Source organism: Hordeum vulgare, chromosome 2H, assembly GCF_904849725.1.
Source record: "Hordeum vulgare subsp. vulgare chromosome 2H, MorexV3_pseudomolecules_assembly, whole genome shotgun sequence".
NCBI lineage: Eukaryota > Viridiplantae > Streptophyta > Magnoliopsida > Poales > Poaceae > Hordeum > Hordeum vulgare.
The window spans coordinates 391,117,134-391,133,398 of record NC_058519.1 but is presented as its reverse complement, the minus strand read 5'-3'; the positions used below and the strand labels follow the sequence as shown (position 1 = coordinate 391,133,398).

Below are 16,265 nucleotides of genomic sequence, written 5' to 3'. Positions count from 1 at the left end.
TATTACCGAGTGGGCCCCGAGATACCTCTCCGTCACACGGAGTGACAAATCCCAGTCTCGATCCATACTAACTCAACGAACACCTTCGGAGATACCTGTAGAGCATCTTTATAGTCACCCAGTTACGTTGTGACGTTTGATACACACAAAGCATTCCTCCGGTGTCAGTGAGTTAGATGATCTCATGGTCATAGGAACAAATACTTGACACGCAGAAAACAGTAGCAACAAAATGACACGATCAACATGCTACGTCTATTAGTTTGGGTCTAGTCCATCACATGATTCTCCTAATGATGTGATCCCGTTATCAAGTGACAACACTTGCCTATGGTCAGGAAACCTTGACTATCTTTGATCAACGAGCTTGTCAACTAGAGGCTTGCTAGGGACAGTGTTTTGTCTATGTATGCACACATGCACTGTGTTTCCAATCAATACAATTATAGCATGGATAATAAACGATTATCATGAACTAAGAAATATAATAATAACTAATTTATTATTGCCTCTATGGCATATTTCCAGCACATTGGGTCCTCGTGATTGCGTCGGGGCCGGGGCGCACGAGGACGCCCGGGTCTGAGGCCTGTGCAGCCCGACGCGAGCGGCAGCTGGCAAGGGAGTGGGGGATGCGACGTCGGACATCGTTCACGCGTGAGCGCGCTGGTCGAGCTCGAGTATGCGCTCGTCGCATCGTTCCTCCGTCGCTCTCTCATGATGACACAGACGGTTGCACGACGCCTCCGCTGAAGAATGGCAAAGCGCTCCGAGTGGCCATCGAGTTGTCGGAGCACGAGGAAAACAAGGAGGTGGCGAAAAAGGCGAAGGCCGGCTCGCCATGCAAAGGAGCGGGACTGCCTACTGTGTAGGGTGTCGGGCATGAGGTGCATCTTCGACTCTGATTTGACAAACGGCTCCACCTCCAGCTTCGACAACAATTCACCTCCGCACGCCGAAGCCTACACGAAGGTGGGGCACAACCGCATCGACGCCCGGAACGGGAAGGGGCAGGGGAGGAAATGTTGATTTCCTCCGCCCTTCGCCGTTATGTTTATATTTTAAGTATGTTTAAGTAGTTTATAGCATGGATTTGCGGTTGAACTCCAATGAACTATGCCCCTTTTATTCGACGATGCAATGTGATCTAGTGAACCGCGTGTTGATCTAGTTTTACGTAGGGTTGCATGGATTGTATGGTTTTGAGGGTTCCGATATGAAGGACGCATGTGTAAAAGCCAACAAATAAGGCATGTCTGGTCAGTGCCAGTGGTGCGCCCGAGCACGTCCGCGAGCGTTTGAGGGCGTAGATTTGCTATGTTCGGCTATAGATGCTCCAAGAGGGGAGATAATATAATGCCTAGCGAATAAGAAGGAAAGAGCATCTTGACTCCCCTAAGGCCATTCCTTGTGACCGGCTAACCCTCTCACTCAGGGCGCCTACAAATCTGTTGTTCCGGCATACCCAACAACAGATGTGTTTAGCAGGTATGATAACTAAGACAATGAGATTTTTCATTGTAGCTATCATTTGCATAAATTTCTTCCTCTTAATTTAAGTCCCTCAAGCACATACTTTGTTTTCAAATACATGGCATTTTAATATATGTATATTGTCCCTACAGTGCAAACCATAATTGTTAATTTGTAGCTCAATACGTTCTTTAATATAAAATGCAATTAAATAAGTATTTTCTTTAGTAATTTTAATTTTAATGGTATATTTGTTATTGGTGGTTAAAGTTCGTCACTTTCTGACCATCGGTACGACGGTACCTCAAATCACTAAGTTATGGATTAAAAAACAAGGCATTCCGAAATTGCATTGTGGGAAGAGTTCTTGTATCGGGACTCCTTATTCTTCACTCAGAGAATGACACTCTTTTGATGCAAATCGCATCTTTTCACCATTAAGTTTGGCCCATTTCGGCTTCTGTATCGTTCTTTCCCTTGTCTTATTGTATCAAACCGCATGGTTTTTTTGGGTACAAGTTGACTGTTTATCCATTGCGTTTCTTTTTCCCATTTATAGATCAATTTATTTTTATTCTTATATATTTCTATGATTTTACTTGTTATATGGTTTTTGGTTTGATTTTATGTTTTTATTTTTCTTTTGCTTCTTATTTTTGTCCCCCTCCCCAATTTTTATCATTTATAATAATTCATGAATACTTTTAGATTCATTAAAAAATAATCGACCTTTATTTTTACAAGTTCATGGTTATATAAAAAAATCATGAATTGTTTCTATAATTTATGATTTTTTATGAAAACAACCAACATTTCCCTAAATTCGTGATTTATTTGTACAAAAATATATATCCATGATTTTTAACAAAATCTGTGAACATTTTTTGAACTCGTCATTTATAAACCCTGCTAAAAATGGTAACCGTTATCTTTCTAACCCAGAACTTGTTGGGCTTTTCAATTGTTTTTTTCTTAGAAATGTGAGCGGCAAAAAAAGCGAGTTGAGTGAGCAGAGCGTTGGGCCTGGCCCGCCACGCAGCTTCGCAACGCTCTATCACTTAAAGCCGAGAACATGAGGTCCCTCTTATACATTGGACCAGACATGTAGAGTTTACATTAAGATTTCTCAGGCAATCTAGAATATAAGATGAGTAGAGAGGTGTTTAGTAAAATAAATCAATTTTTAGGCACTAATGCTTACCGCTGTAGTGCCTAATTAAGCATGTGATTTTTAGGTCATATACAATGCAAAATGCTTAATAAGGTGCCTAGTAAACTAAAATCGTGTTTTTTTTAATATTAGCGCTTATCTTTAGAGGACGGTTGACTAATTAAATGTCTATCCTCTACAGATAAGCACCCATGCTTAAGGAAAAAGGGCATGTTACATGTTCGTCGGGTGATGTTTAGAAAACATCCGACACCTTGATAGTCGTAGGACCGTAAGCTCGACAACTGTTCAATCTTTTTTCAGTGAGCGCGCACCAATCTTTGCAACAAGGCTTGTATTGTGCTCGACGTTTTGCAACACGAGCCTTGTTGCGTTCTTGCCAAATATTTTTGTCTGAAACAAGACCTATGCTTCACAAACAAGATCTTTGTTGTAGAAAAAAAAACTTTGCTCTTGTCCCATTGCAACAAACGTAGTGTTGTGCGCTCGTTTCCCTTGGCAACAAGAGGCTTGTTGCAGAAAACAAAAAATCCCCCTGTGATCAGTGATCGTTCACCGTGGTCAGTATCATCCTTTATTTTTGCAACAAAAGTCTTGTTGCGGAACTCTTTGCTAGAGATATCTTGCTGTAGAAATATTTGCAATAATGGTTGTGTTGTAGAAAAATATAATTTTTGCAGCATAGGTAATACTGCAGATTTTTTTTCGCAACATAGATGTTGCGGAAGGAATTTTTGCAACACACGTGATGTTGCGATTTTTTTTGCAACGAAGATGAAGTTGTAGAAACGAAGATGAAGATGTGTTGCACAAACCTTTGTAGCAAAGGTGATGTTGTATAAATGGCACGCCCTTCAGGGATTAGCAGCGCCACCATCAGTCGGTGTGCTCGCCGAAGGAGCACGCCGCCATGTCCAGTCCGTGAGCGGAAAAACGATGGTGGTCTTCACTCTTCAGTGCTAATGGGTGCTTCTTGTGCCTGGGATGTGATACAGAGAGAAAGACAAGCAAGAAAAAAGGAGATAAGCCCCCATAAAATTTCTTGAGAAGGGGCATGTGATGAGTGGGACCATGGATACAAGTGTTTACCGTTCATGGAGGTCGATGCATTAGCACGATCCGCCGGATGATGTAAATTATTTTCCTAAGAAAAGACTAGTTTATTTTTGCCAACATCTTTCGAAGCATCTTATATTGTATAAGGTCTTGGGGGCTGCTACGCGTCCACTGACGGATGTTTAGTAAACATCTGCCACCTCGACGGCCGCTCGATATATGCGTGCAACCATTCGACCTATGCGGCTCCGTCGCCTCCTCCACCCAAATAATTCTTGAAACAACGGTCGAGTTGTAGAAACAATCGCTTTGTTGCAAAAGTAACTTTGGATCCATTAATTCCTGAAACAACGGTCAAGTTGCAGAAATAATCGCTTTGTTGGAGATTTTTTTCTGTCTTGAAAGAAATTTTTGCAACATAGGTCAGGTTACATATTTTTTTGTCTTCGCCTTTATGCAACATAGGTACTGTTGTGTCGTATTCCTGCAACAAGACATTTGTTGCAAAAAAAAATGCAACAAACAACATGTTGCAAAAACTGGTCGCTGCGCACCCGGTCGGAACCACCCGCCGCCGCCCTCGCCGCCCTCGCGGTGAGCTCCTTGACCCAGCTCCACTACGCCGTCCTCCCCGCGCCGTGGCTGGCCGTCCCCTTGCGCCGCCACACGTACACGGACGCTCCAGCGCCATGGACGCGTCCAGCTCTTGCAGGAGCCAGATCCAACGCCTGCAGTCTCCCTCGTCCTGATCCAACCAGCGCCCGGTTGCTCCTCCCGCAACGCGCGGACGAACCCATCCAACCAGATGCCTAGCCGCTCCAACAGTCGTGGTCATGGCGCCCGAGCGTCCGTGCCTTCCTACGCTATGCACTCGCGAGAGGAAATGAGAGATATGGATGAGAGCGTGGGCTCATAGAAGGAAGACTGGGGAGATAAGAACGAGTTGGTCCCGCAGGGACACGCGTCGCAGGCATGAGGAAGCGGATGGGCGGTGAAAAATCGATCGGTTGAACCAGATCTTTTCCGTAAAAATAAGGGCACTGCTACGCGTCTTCCAGCAGACGTCTAGTAAACATCCGCCACCTCGATAGCCGACAGATCTCCGCGCGCGCAGCCGTCCGATCTAACTCGTGGCACGCGGTTCGGTCGCCTCCCCGACACATTAATTCCTGTAACAACAAACCAGTTGCAGAAACAATCATCGATAGATCTCCAGGCACGCCTTGCTTGTCCCTTCCCTCACTCATTAATTCCCGAAACAACGATTGCGTTACAGAAACAATGACCTAATTACAGAAACAACGACCGTGTTGCAGGAACAATTCACGAAACAACGGATGCATTACAAAAACAATTTCTGCAACTCCTAAATAACGACCGCATTGCAGAAAGAACGACCACATTGCAGAGATTGGAGAGGGGTAGATGGTTGCGAGGTTAAAGGAGAGGGAGAAGGAGGAGAGGGAAAGAGCGATCTAAAGAGGAATAGATGTCTGCGAGGTTAGAGGAAAGGGAGAGGGAGGAGAGGGGAGTCGCAAGGCCCTGGAGCGGAGGTCGCCAGTGTCGGCAACGAGAAGGCAGGAGTCGCTGCGATGGAGGAGGAGCTGGGGGCAGCGTGCGAGCCTGGTCTCGTATGCAACCTCATGCCCTCACCTTGTAGCTTTATCCAGTCGTGTGAAGAAGATTGAATAGGAAAAATAAACAAGATGCTTAACAAAAAAAAAAGTTTATTTTTGTAAGCATCTTTTCATGCTCCAAACCGATTTATTTTTCTAAGCATTTTTGTCTGGGCACGTGGCCTTAGAGGTGGGCTGTAAGTCGTGCAACGTCTGAATGGATTAGAATTGTGAACGTAGAGGCTTTCAAATCCAGCCCAGTAGACATTGAGATGCAGCAGCATCAGAAGAGCACTCTGTCAGCCGTTGCCGTGCGCGCGCGCGAATTCCATACCGGCGAATGTCAGGCGAAGCCGCCGCTTTGACGGCCCCGGCGTACGGCGCTCTGATCCACCGCCTCGCCTCCACCGGCCGCGTCGATGCTGTCCACGCTGCCCTCGCCTCCGCGCGCTCGGCCCTCGCCCCCGCCTCCCTCCACCCGCTCTACGTCGCCTCCATACGCGCGTTCGCCCGGGCCGGCCGCCTCCAGGCCGCCGTCGACGCCTTCGAGCGCATGGACCTCTTCGCCTGCCCGCCCCAAGCCCCCGCCTATAACGCCATCATGGACGCCCTCGTCCATGCCCACCACCATCACCAGGCCCACAAAGTCTACGTCAGGATGCTCGCCGCCGGCCTTGCCCCTGACCTTCACACCCACACCATCCGCCTGCGCTCCTTCTGCCTCACCGCCCGCCCGCATGTTGCCCTCCGACTCCTGCGCACCCTTCCGGACCGTGGGTGCCATGCCAGACCCGTCGCGTACTGCACCGTGGTGTCTGGGCTCTATGCGCACGGCCACCCCCACGACGCACGTAGCCTGTTCGACGAAATGCTCCAGGGAACGCTGGTCCCTGATATTGCTACTTTTAACAAGGTCCTGCATGATCTTTGCAAGAAAGGGGATATCTCTGAGGCTGCCGCACTCCTCGCCAAGGTTCTCAAGCGGGGGACGTCTGTGAACCGGTTCACCTACAATATTTGGATCAGGGGGCTCTGTGAATGTGGGAGGTTGTCCCAAGCCGTTGCACTTGTAAAAGAGATGGACGACTACATCACACCAGACGTTGTGACCTACAATACGCTCATCCGTGGCCTTTGTAAGGGCTACAGGGCCCAGGAGGCTGCACACTACCTTCGTAGGATGATGAACCGGGGCTGCATGCCAGATGATTTCACCTATAACACCATCATTGATGGGTACTGCAAGATGGGAATGATGCAAGAAGCTACCGAGCTCCTTAAAGACGCTGTCTTTAAAGGTTTTGTGCCGGACCGGGTCACATATTGCTCCTTGATCAATGGCCTATGTGCCGAGGGTGATATTGAGAGGGCGTTGGAGCTGTTTAATGAGGCACAAGCAAAAGAACTGAAACCTGATCTGGTAGTGTACAATTCTCTTATCAAGGGACTCTGTCGCCAGGGGCTGATTTTGCAGGCCTTGCAGGTCATGAATGAGATGTCCGAGGACAGCTGTCATCCTGACATTTGGACATATAACATTGTTATCAACGGGCTATGCAAAATGGGGAATATTTCGGATGCCACAGTAGTGATGAATGATGCCATTTTGAAAGGATACCTTCCTGATGTGTTCACCTTCAACACATTGATTGATGGGTACTGCAAGAGGTTGAAGCTAGACAGTGCTCTTCAGCTTGTTGAAAGGATGTGGACATATGGCATCACCCCCGATGCTATCACATACAATTCGGTCCTCAATGGTCTCTGCAAGTCTGGGAAAGACAATGAAGTTAACGAAACATTCAAAGAGATGACACTTAAAGGATGTCGCCCAAACATTATTACCTACAACATACTGATAGAGAATTTCTGTAAGTCCAATAAATTGGAAGAGGCCTCTGGGGTGATAGTGAGGATGAGTCAAGAAGGACTAGCTCCTGATGCAGTTAGCTTCAACACACTTATTCATGGATTTTGTAGGAATGGTGAGATTGAGGGAGCGTACATACTTTTTCAAAAATTGGAGGAAAAGGGGTACTCCGCAACAGCTGATACATTTAATATCCTAATTGGTGCATATTGCAGTCAGCTGAACATGCAAATGGCTGAAAGTACTTTTGATGAGATGGTCCAGAAGGGATATAGGCCTGATTCATATACTTATCGCGTCCTAATTGATGGATCATGCAAGACTGCAAATGTTGACCGCGCATACGAGCATCTCGTGGAAATGATAAATGGGGGTTTCATTCCATCAACGGCAACTTTTGGCCGTGTAATAAATACACTTGCAGTGAACCATCAGATTACGGAAGCTGTGGGTGTTATTCGTGTCATGGTTAAAATTGGAGTTGTTCCTGAGGTTGTAGATACCATCTTGAGTGCTGATAAGAAGAAGATAGCTGCACCGAAGATACTCGTTGAGGACTTGATGAAGAAGGGTCACATTAGTTACCCTACTTATGAAGTACTGCACGAAGGAGTGAGAGATCACAAACTAAATAGAAAGCGTGAACAGAATAAATATATTTAGCATGGTTGCCTCAGAACATCAGTTATTCACTCAACCACAAGTACTTATTTGAGAGAATCACAAGTGCTTATGTCATTAGGTCCGCAAAATCTTGGATACAACAAACTTTATCACCTCGAGGTTATACTTTCATATTCTGCTCAGAATAGGGTGATCATCTGTTCTTAGATGCAAGAATACAAAGGTCTGTGGTAAATCTCTATGCTTTGCACTTCTTGTATTAAGAGTCCCCTGCATTAAGTTTCAATCTGCTTCACGTTAGAAGTTTAGTGGTCTCGGACATTATATATATAGTATAAGATTGCACCCTTGCTACTCATATTAAGTATTGTCCTGGAAAAAAATAGATGTTGTACCATCTCTGAGGTAGAAGATGGCTCCTGAACTTGCTTCCTCATCACCGATTGTTGTTTTCTGGGACTACTAACTAGTGAATTTGTATTACATGTCCAGATGGAGAACCATGCTACTAGAAGTAAAGTGCTGTTGTGTACTTCGTCTATTCGCCAACAAGAACTGTGTTTTCCCTGCAACTGGAAATGTTTCAAGTCCGTCATCCCTCCAAAGAAGATTATAGTGGTCTAAGTATCAAGGTCCTTCTAGGTGTAGATAAATGGAAATAAAAATCTTCAACGGTCTGCGGAAATATCCCTAAGAAGCATCTATAATCTTTGGTGAGAGAATGGTGAGCTTACTTCAACTGTTATTGAACTCCTCTTAAAAATATGAATTGCCCTGATTCATATTTTAATTTCCAGCTAACTTTGTTCAAAAAGTCAAAGAGCTGAGGATTAACAAACAAGGTATAAACAATTTCTTCTTGTTATATTTTTCTTCCAAGGTTCTAGGATGGCTCTGTACATAGAGGTGCAAGCTTGAAACTTTACTGATATTTACTCTTGAGGTGGTAAAATCCGACCAGGATGTGTCACTTGGTTTTCTAGTTTGGAACTGATTAACCGAGTAGTTCTTACAGTTGAACATTGTGCTCATTTTGTCGAATCAACAGCAGGACAGTGCCTATTTCCTCGTAGCTGGGTCTGAGGAGGTGTGTCTAACTGGCTATTAGCCTTCATGACTGTTCATGTATAGTTTTTACACTCACTCATAACAAAATGACTCATAGTTCATTATTAAACTTGCAGCTTTGGTGCAATGTCTATTCCAGGACCCGAAATTTTCCTTAGCTTCCAGCTGCACTTGTAACTTTGTAAAGTTGTACTGAAAGGCCAATGTGGCATCACACTTAAATTCATTCCGGGTCTGGAAGAAGAGTAAATCATGGAAGTAAAATGCCTTGAGAAATCTGAGTGCATGCCCATCTACTTGCTGCCAGTTTCGGTTGACTCTTGACAAAGAAAAGCTGTGGCTGACTTGGGAAGGCATTCAAGAGTTGTTTGAGTTGTGATTTGATAAAAGGAGATAATTTAGGAAAATGATGTTGGCGTCAGATTATATAATTATCCTCCAGTTGACGACTGGACCAACTGAACAACAAGTATGGAATCAAAATAAACAAGGCATGCAGACAGAGAGTGGTTTCTATTTCTTTATTTAGACGTTTCTAAAACTGATTGGCAGGTTGCATCCCCTTTGGCCGTGCCGGATCCTTATCAGCTTATGTCATCACGATATACAGGAAAGTGAATACTAAATATAGGCCTTTTCAATCAAAATCAGGACTAGGTACTACTGATACATCATGGAGTGTTTACCTTTCCCCCTACCTTGTTGTATTGTTCTGCGTTTTATTCATTGTGGTATGGCTGTGCGGTTGCTTCTTTTTGTATGTCATGTTTGGTGATGGAAGAAGTTGACTCATTCTGCAAAATGAAAAATCTCAAACCAATATAGAACGTTTTGACTTATCACAGGGTTAGCTGGATTCCAGTACCTACCAACTCCTTGTTCTAAGCTTAACGTTAGTGCTAACTCATTTTCCTGCCACGTTGCCTTGGGTCTTCAACTTGAATTAGTATATTCATATCCTGATGCTGATATGATATGATATGTCCTCCACTCTGCACTAGCAGTTAAATGTTTTTTTAATAGAAAGCAGTTATATTCTTTTGGGGCACATTGTTGATTGTTCAAATTTTGTAGGGGGCAGCCGGTGCATGTAGCTCCCGCTTGCGCAGGGTCCGGGGAAGGGTCCGACCACTTTGGGTCTATTGTACGCAGCCTTTCCCTACATTTCTGCAAGCAGCTTTACCACTGCGCCAAGGCTCCCCTTCCACTGCAAATTCTACTGCACCAGAAAATATAGTACTAGTATTTTGGTAGACCGTATTCCGCATTATTTTTACTTTAACTAATAATAACAGGACAGCTGGTGGCTGAAAGGGTTCCTTCCCTTGAAAATTATATAAGTGGAGTTGATAAGAGGCCCGCCTCAAACTCTCAAAGGCACCTGCTTGTTTGGCGCCACCTCTCATCTGTTTGTCGTTTGCTTACTTCTTCTATGGATTCATCATATTCCAGTAAGTTCCAGGTCTCATAAAAACTCCTCCTAAGCTAGAATCAAATCAACTCTTTTCTTGCGACCTTTGTGTGATTTCTTGTACATCAAGAGGGAAGCGTTCTTCTTCGTGAAGCTTCCCCCTCTTTTTTTCCCGTTCCTTTGTCTTTAGGGGATATGCCAATTAACTGTAAGAAGTACGAACTTGGTTAGCTTCCATATCTCATGACCCCACGTTTAGATATTTACGTACTGGTTAGAGAGCATAAGTGGATCATTTATTTTCCCGATGGGCATTTCTTCACTCTTATTTCTCGTACGTTTCTCGAAGTAATTTTTCATTATTTCTGAAAAAATATAACTGCAGAGAAACATCATGTTCTTGCGTTCAGGTCTATAGGAGCTGCCATCAAGATGTTACCGCTTGAACATAAGCCCAGGCACTGAGTTTTCTGGATGGCAGTGACCTGCAGAACCTCCAAGATATCTGTTTTCCGTGGTTGCAATTCTTGTGGGTCCTACTTTTGATCTCGCAAGTGCTTCAAAGGGCAGGTCTGCACTGCAAGAGAGTGGTGAGAGAGGGAGAGGTATGGGAGTTGTGCTTCTAGATTTCTCTCACAAATTGATCAAACGACGAGCTTGTCTACGGTGGAAGCAAGCAGGTCGAGCATCTTACCGTTGCAGCTAGCCCTTCTGTATTTTCTGGCAGCTTGCTCCCAATCTGCAACTTCTCTTTGCTGTATTTGTTGCATGAGATTTGAGCTGTGAGCACATGGGGTTCAACACAGAATCGTTGCGAGGCTTGTGTTCTGATGGTCTATGGAAGTATGCAGTATTTTGGTCAATCAAAAACGAGAATCACGGGTAAGTCCTACTGTTTGTTCTCTTGATTTTTTGCTTATCTGATAGGACACTAGTACTGAACAAAGTTGGTGCGTCAAATGTAACAGGACCAAAAATATTCTTATCATATAAAATACTCCCTCCGTTCCATAATATAAGTCTTTTTAGAGATTTCACTATAGGATTACATACGGATGTATATAGACATACTTTAGAGTGTAGATTCACTCATTTTGCTCTGTATGTAGTCCTTTAGTGAAATCGCTTAAAAGACTTATATTTAGGAACGGAGGGAGTACATACCATCTATAATTTGCAACTGTGAGTCTTATTTGTCATTAATCACTATCACTCATTCAGCTGCGTCATTTGTAAATTAACTTTCAGCATCTTGACTTGGGCTGATGTCTATGTCGACAAGATGAACAAAAACATGAGAGATCATTATCGGGACCCAGCTGATAGTGACAACCAGATAATGACACCTACTTGGTCTAACGATGGCCAATATCAAAGCTATCCATTTTGCCCCATCGAGGCAGCATTACTGCGCATGTCTAGCCATTCATATTCTCTTGGAGAAGAGTAAGCATGATTGAGCGTAGTTCAACTTCTTATAATCAACGTCGCATAAACTTTTTGATTCTCTAATAATTTCAACTTTGACAGAATTATTGGTAAAGTGGCCGTTACGGGACGACATTGCTGGATTTCTTCCAGTGATCTTCCTTCAACTTTGATGTACAAGGTGAGTTAAATTTACAGTTTCTGTTCCACCCCAACTCTGGAACTTGCATAGCCCTTAATGTGGTTTCACAAACTGTACTATTTTCAGTACCATCAAGACTGGCAGTTTCAGTTTGCAGCAGGAATCAAAGTAAGACCCACTTATTTTCACTTCAGTTGTCCTCTCCAACAATGTATGCCTGTGTTCAACCGGCAAACGCAAACTTCTGCATGGCTAATGTGGCAATTCTTATTTCTTATATGTAGACAGTTCTCCTTGTACCAGTGATACCTCATGGGGTTCTTCACCTGGGATCTTTACGCATGGTATGTTCTGTCATTATTATTGTACCCACATGTTTCCTAAATGCACTAGTGCATTTATCATATTTAAGTAAGAGAATCAGCATGCTTTAGAGACTTCTTCGCGAGTTCCAATTCCAGATCCATTTCTAGAATGAAACCAAGTGGGTTCTGTCATTATTATTGTACCCACATGTTTCCTAAATGCACTAGTGCATTTGTCATATTTAAGAAAGAGAATCAACATGCTTTAGAGACTTCTTCGCGAGTTCCAATTTCAGATCCAACGTTGTTTAGGGAACCGGCACCATTGCTGCATAATCAGTATACTGTGTGCAAAAACAACCTCAGTTTCTCAGACTTGATGTGCAACAATCTTGACATAGAATATATTGAGGCTCTTCCTTCACAAGGTCTCTATCTCTTAATTGTCACTAATCAGTGTAAAAAAATCTCAAGCTCAGGTTTTGGAAAGTTCAGCACTGGCGACACACATGAAGGAACTGTTCTATAAGATTTACAACCCCTCAATTCCTCATAATCCTTCAGCCACAGGGTTCGCCTACTCAAATACTTTGAAAAAACCTACTGCAGATGTATCGGTGGATCCCACAGATGTTCTGGACCATGACTTATTTGATGCTATGAACAATTCTGCTCAGTTTTTTACCATTGAACACTTTAGTCTACCACATCCCTTCACTTCGTCCGAGTATCCAATGTTGGAAGATGTCATTACAGGAGCGTACGATATTGGTCCAACAACTTGCTCAGATGATACCTTTGATGCCAATGAGCGTGATCTGTGGACCAATGTTAATGATGCACCATCTGAACTCACTCACTGCAAGACACTGGTCGACCCGGACATGACAAACCTCTCATTTATGGATAAGTTGATCAATTCCAACAGCAAACTGAGTTGCACATCAGTAATTAACATACAAGATGAAGATTATAATAATATTGATGATTTTATCCTGGCATATATGGCACAAGAATATCAGGAGCACGCATGTGGTAGCACTATAGTTTTAGATGATGATGTTGTAACTTCAAATTCTTCAATTCACTCAAAGATGCACAAAGATCTTGAGGCAATTCCCAGGGAAGATCTTGAGAGCTTCATGTGGCATGGTAGATTGAAACAACAAGAGTCTACAAACCACTCCCTCCTTCAAGCGAATGGGAATAAAGTATATTCTTACTCACACCTGGAGACCAATAATTATGCTGAATTCTTTGTGGATGCTATAACCGACCAGGTTGGTAATATCCCAAACAGTTACTCGTATCGCTCGACTGATTCTTCGACTTCATGTGAAACACAAATACAGAGAGATGATCATGCACTGAGGTTGGATTCTTCGACTTCATGCGAAACACAGATACAGAGAGAACACCATGCACTGAGGTTGGAGGAATCAGCAGTCCGAGATCCCTCTGGTGGTCGAGAATTTTCACCTACCTCAATCAAAGAAGGCTTCATGACTTCCAAAATGACTGTTTCACTTCCTAAAGGAATCAACAGGACCATAACTGAAGAATGCGTGGGTCATACAATTCAAGACATATGTAGGGAAATTTCAGTTGAAATAAAGCATGAGGGCGGAAAAAACGAACTGCACAGACCAAGACCGAGAGATAGGCAACTGATTCAAGACAGGATGAAAGAGTTGAGGAAACTCATTCCAAATGCATCAAAGGTCTGGCTTCTGATTTCTAATATTTAATGTGTCTCCTTTTCAATTGTGCTTGTTTCCAAACGAAAATCGCATTGATTATATCTTGTTGCAAAATACAGTGCAGCATTGATGCTCTCCTGGACAAAACAATAACACAAATGCTGTTCCTCCAAAGTGTATCCGAGAAAGCTGAGAAGGTGGGTTCTTCAAATTTATGTGTGACTGAAAATTGAGAAACCATAAACGATTCAAAAAAATCGTGTGATATGAATTATAATGCTCATCGAATTTGTTTTCATATCATAGTGAATTCTCATCATATAGGACTATGTTACTTCCCAACTAAGGCTACCTTATCTTTCCAACTTAGAAACTTTGGAAAGAGAAAAAGGAGTGGAACCCATTTGGACCTTAGGGGTGGTAATAGAGTTTGAGAATTTGAACCTTTTTTCTTGGTCTTGGATCTGTATTCTACTATATTTAAACAAGCGTGCAGTATCCTGTCTTCGTTTCCTGACTTAGTAATTATTTATTTCTTAATATATAAACCACAATGTTCTATTGCCTGTTAGTTTGCATTCTAAAAGAGTAGTGTGGTGGCCGAATAATAAGTGAATACCATAACCTAGAAGCAGCTTCAGAGCAAAACAAGAAATGAGGAGTTCCGTGACGAGGCCAAGAAGCTGGAAAACTGCCCGCTGAGGGTGGAAGAGCTCGAGGAACCTGGTCATCTTCTCATTGAGGTCACTATTTAAAGCCGCAGGCATTAGTTTTTCATCATTGTATTTGTGACGTTACCTGATCCATAGAAATCATTCGTACCCAGATATTGTGCAAGGAGTATGACATCTTTTTTGAGGCCGCGCATCTGTTCAAGGGCCTTGAGGTCAGCATACTGAAGGGAGAGATGGAGCATCGTTCTGGCCAGCTCTGGGCTCGCTTTGTCGTCGAGGTACATATCGTAGGTTCCTGGTAGCTAGAATGTCTGTGACCAGTCGTATATGTTTCTAAGAATCTCATATCTGGCGGCTTGTTCGCAGGCTTCCAAATGTTCAAACCAGATGCAGATTCTTTGTCCATTGATGCACCTGCTGCAGAGAAGATGATTCCATTGCCGCGTGTTCAGAGAATTCTTGCCTCGCCTCACAGTCTCAGCTAGTCCAGTTCCCGTTTCAATAAGAGTGTCCAGGAGGTCATGCGTGCAGTGGAACAACATTGTTCATTGCAGACATCTTTTTTCTTTCTGAGATTTATGGCAACCCAGAGTTGCTTTTGCTGTTACAGAATATACTTCGATCAGAGGACTGTGAAATGTTATGGTATGAACGGAATGTACCAGAACTTCATCTTAGGAAAGATGCCTATAAACTATTCATTCAATTTCAAAACAACCAGACTAGGAGCTATTCATTCAAGGGTCGTGACAGCAGTGCTCGTTTGATCGCTAGCTAGCGTGGATGAGCAGATCCTTCAAAAATGGAAGTAGCAGGCGTCTATACCGTTTGCCCTCACGTGGTTTCCAAATCTGGAATCATCTGACCTTGTTCTCATTCATGTGCTTTCTTCTGTAACACACATTAGAGAAAGCATAATAATGTGATGTAGACAGGCCGTACGATTTTAAATAATATATTTTTTAGCCTTTTACTGACTTGAAGGAGAGAGAAGAGAAGCGGGCTGTAGATTACAACACATGCTCCTAAAGACTGTGAGAAAGATGAGTCATGTATCAATAAAATACTACCTATATTTCTAAATATAAGATGTTTTGAAAGTTCAAGAACATAGGAAATAGTACATATTTATAGTTGACTATACTTGTGGCTATGAGTTTGACCATAAATGACGTGGCAAAATGATATAATCAGCAGGTGAATATATGTTGGATACTAATTGGGCTTCAACCTGTGCTACATCACCTAGCCCATGTGACCCATCTATCTATTGGTGGACAAAGTATATAACCTGCGGAACGGGTTCTCTTTTGTAACCCTAGTATGTTACAACAGCCACTTGATGTCTCTAGGTTTGCACTTCATTTTTTAAAGAAAAAGATTCCCTTCGACTTTAAATTAATAAAGCCACTAGGGAACCAAGTAGCATAGATCGAAAAGTAGCAAAATAAACACGACATCACCAAAGAGGTTTGCCACAATCGGCAACATGACACACATGCCAAAACATAAAACCCCAAAAAAGACAGCGTTAGAAGCCGACGAGGAGCACCAACTACTGTGACCTTGCTCGATCTCCGGCCAAGAAAGATATCGCCGCAGCACGCACAAAGGAGATGAGGAGCGCCACACCTGCCTTGTCGCCCTCTTTAATCGGAGATTTCTACTGTTGTAAGAAGATTGAAAGTTTGAAAACACAGTCAACCGCCTTGTTCGGGAACACCTGC

The 16,265-nt window shown here is 43.3% G+C and overlaps 2 protein-coding genes across 12 annotated transcripts; both read left to right on the top strand.

Annotated features, from left to right (window-relative positions):
- Positions 1-5,597: 5,597 nt before the first annotated feature.
- LOC123426391 (putative pentatricopeptide repeat-containing protein At1g74580) lies at positions 5,598-9,717 on the top strand. 9 transcript variants are annotated; one of them, XM_045110221.1, is made up of 5 exons: positions 5,598-8,033; positions 8,303-8,523; positions 8,608-8,652; positions 8,859-8,897; positions 8,995-9,717. In XM_045110221.1, the coding sequence occupies exon 1, from the start codon at positions 5,657-5,659 to the stop codon at positions 7,847-7,849; it is 2,193 nt and encodes a 730-aa protein (XP_044966156.1). In that variant the 5' UTR covers positions 5,598-5,656; the 3' UTR covers positions 7,850-8,033; positions 8,303-8,523; positions 8,608-8,652; positions 8,859-8,897; positions 8,995-9,717. The 9 variants fall into 9 exon arrangements, with proteins under 9 accessions (XP_044966156.1, XP_044966155.1, XP_044966152.1 ...); XM_045110220.1 differs by having other exon boundaries at positions 8,826-8,897; XM_045110217.1 differs by having other exon boundaries at positions 8,772-8,897.
- Positions 9,718-10,352: 635 nt separating this feature from the next.
- LOC123426393 (transcription factor EMB1444-like) lies at positions 10,353-15,252 on the top strand. Of its 3 annotated transcripts, none has more exons than XM_045110223.1 (12): positions 10,353-10,497; positions 10,700-10,969; positions 11,096-11,171; positions 11,538-11,735; positions 11,820-11,898; positions 11,986-12,027; positions 12,144-12,203; positions 12,644-13,885; positions 13,984-14,061; positions 14,494-14,607; positions 14,691-14,816; positions 14,905-15,252. In XM_045110223.1, the coding sequence occupies exons 2-12, from the start codon at positions 10,897-10,899 to the stop codon at positions 14,968-14,970; spliced, it is 2,154 nt and encodes a 717-aa protein (XP_044966158.1). In that variant the 5' UTR covers positions 10,353-10,497; positions 10,700-10,896; the 3' UTR covers positions 14,971-15,252. The 3 variants fall into 3 exon arrangements, with proteins under 3 accessions (XP_044966158.1, XP_044966157.1, XP_044966159.1); XM_045110222.1 differs by having other exon boundaries at positions 10,353-10,515; XM_045110224.1 differs by lacking the exon at positions 10,353-10,497 and adding an exon at positions 10,554-10,623.
- The last annotated feature ends 1,013 nt before the right edge of the window (positions 15,253-16,265 follow it).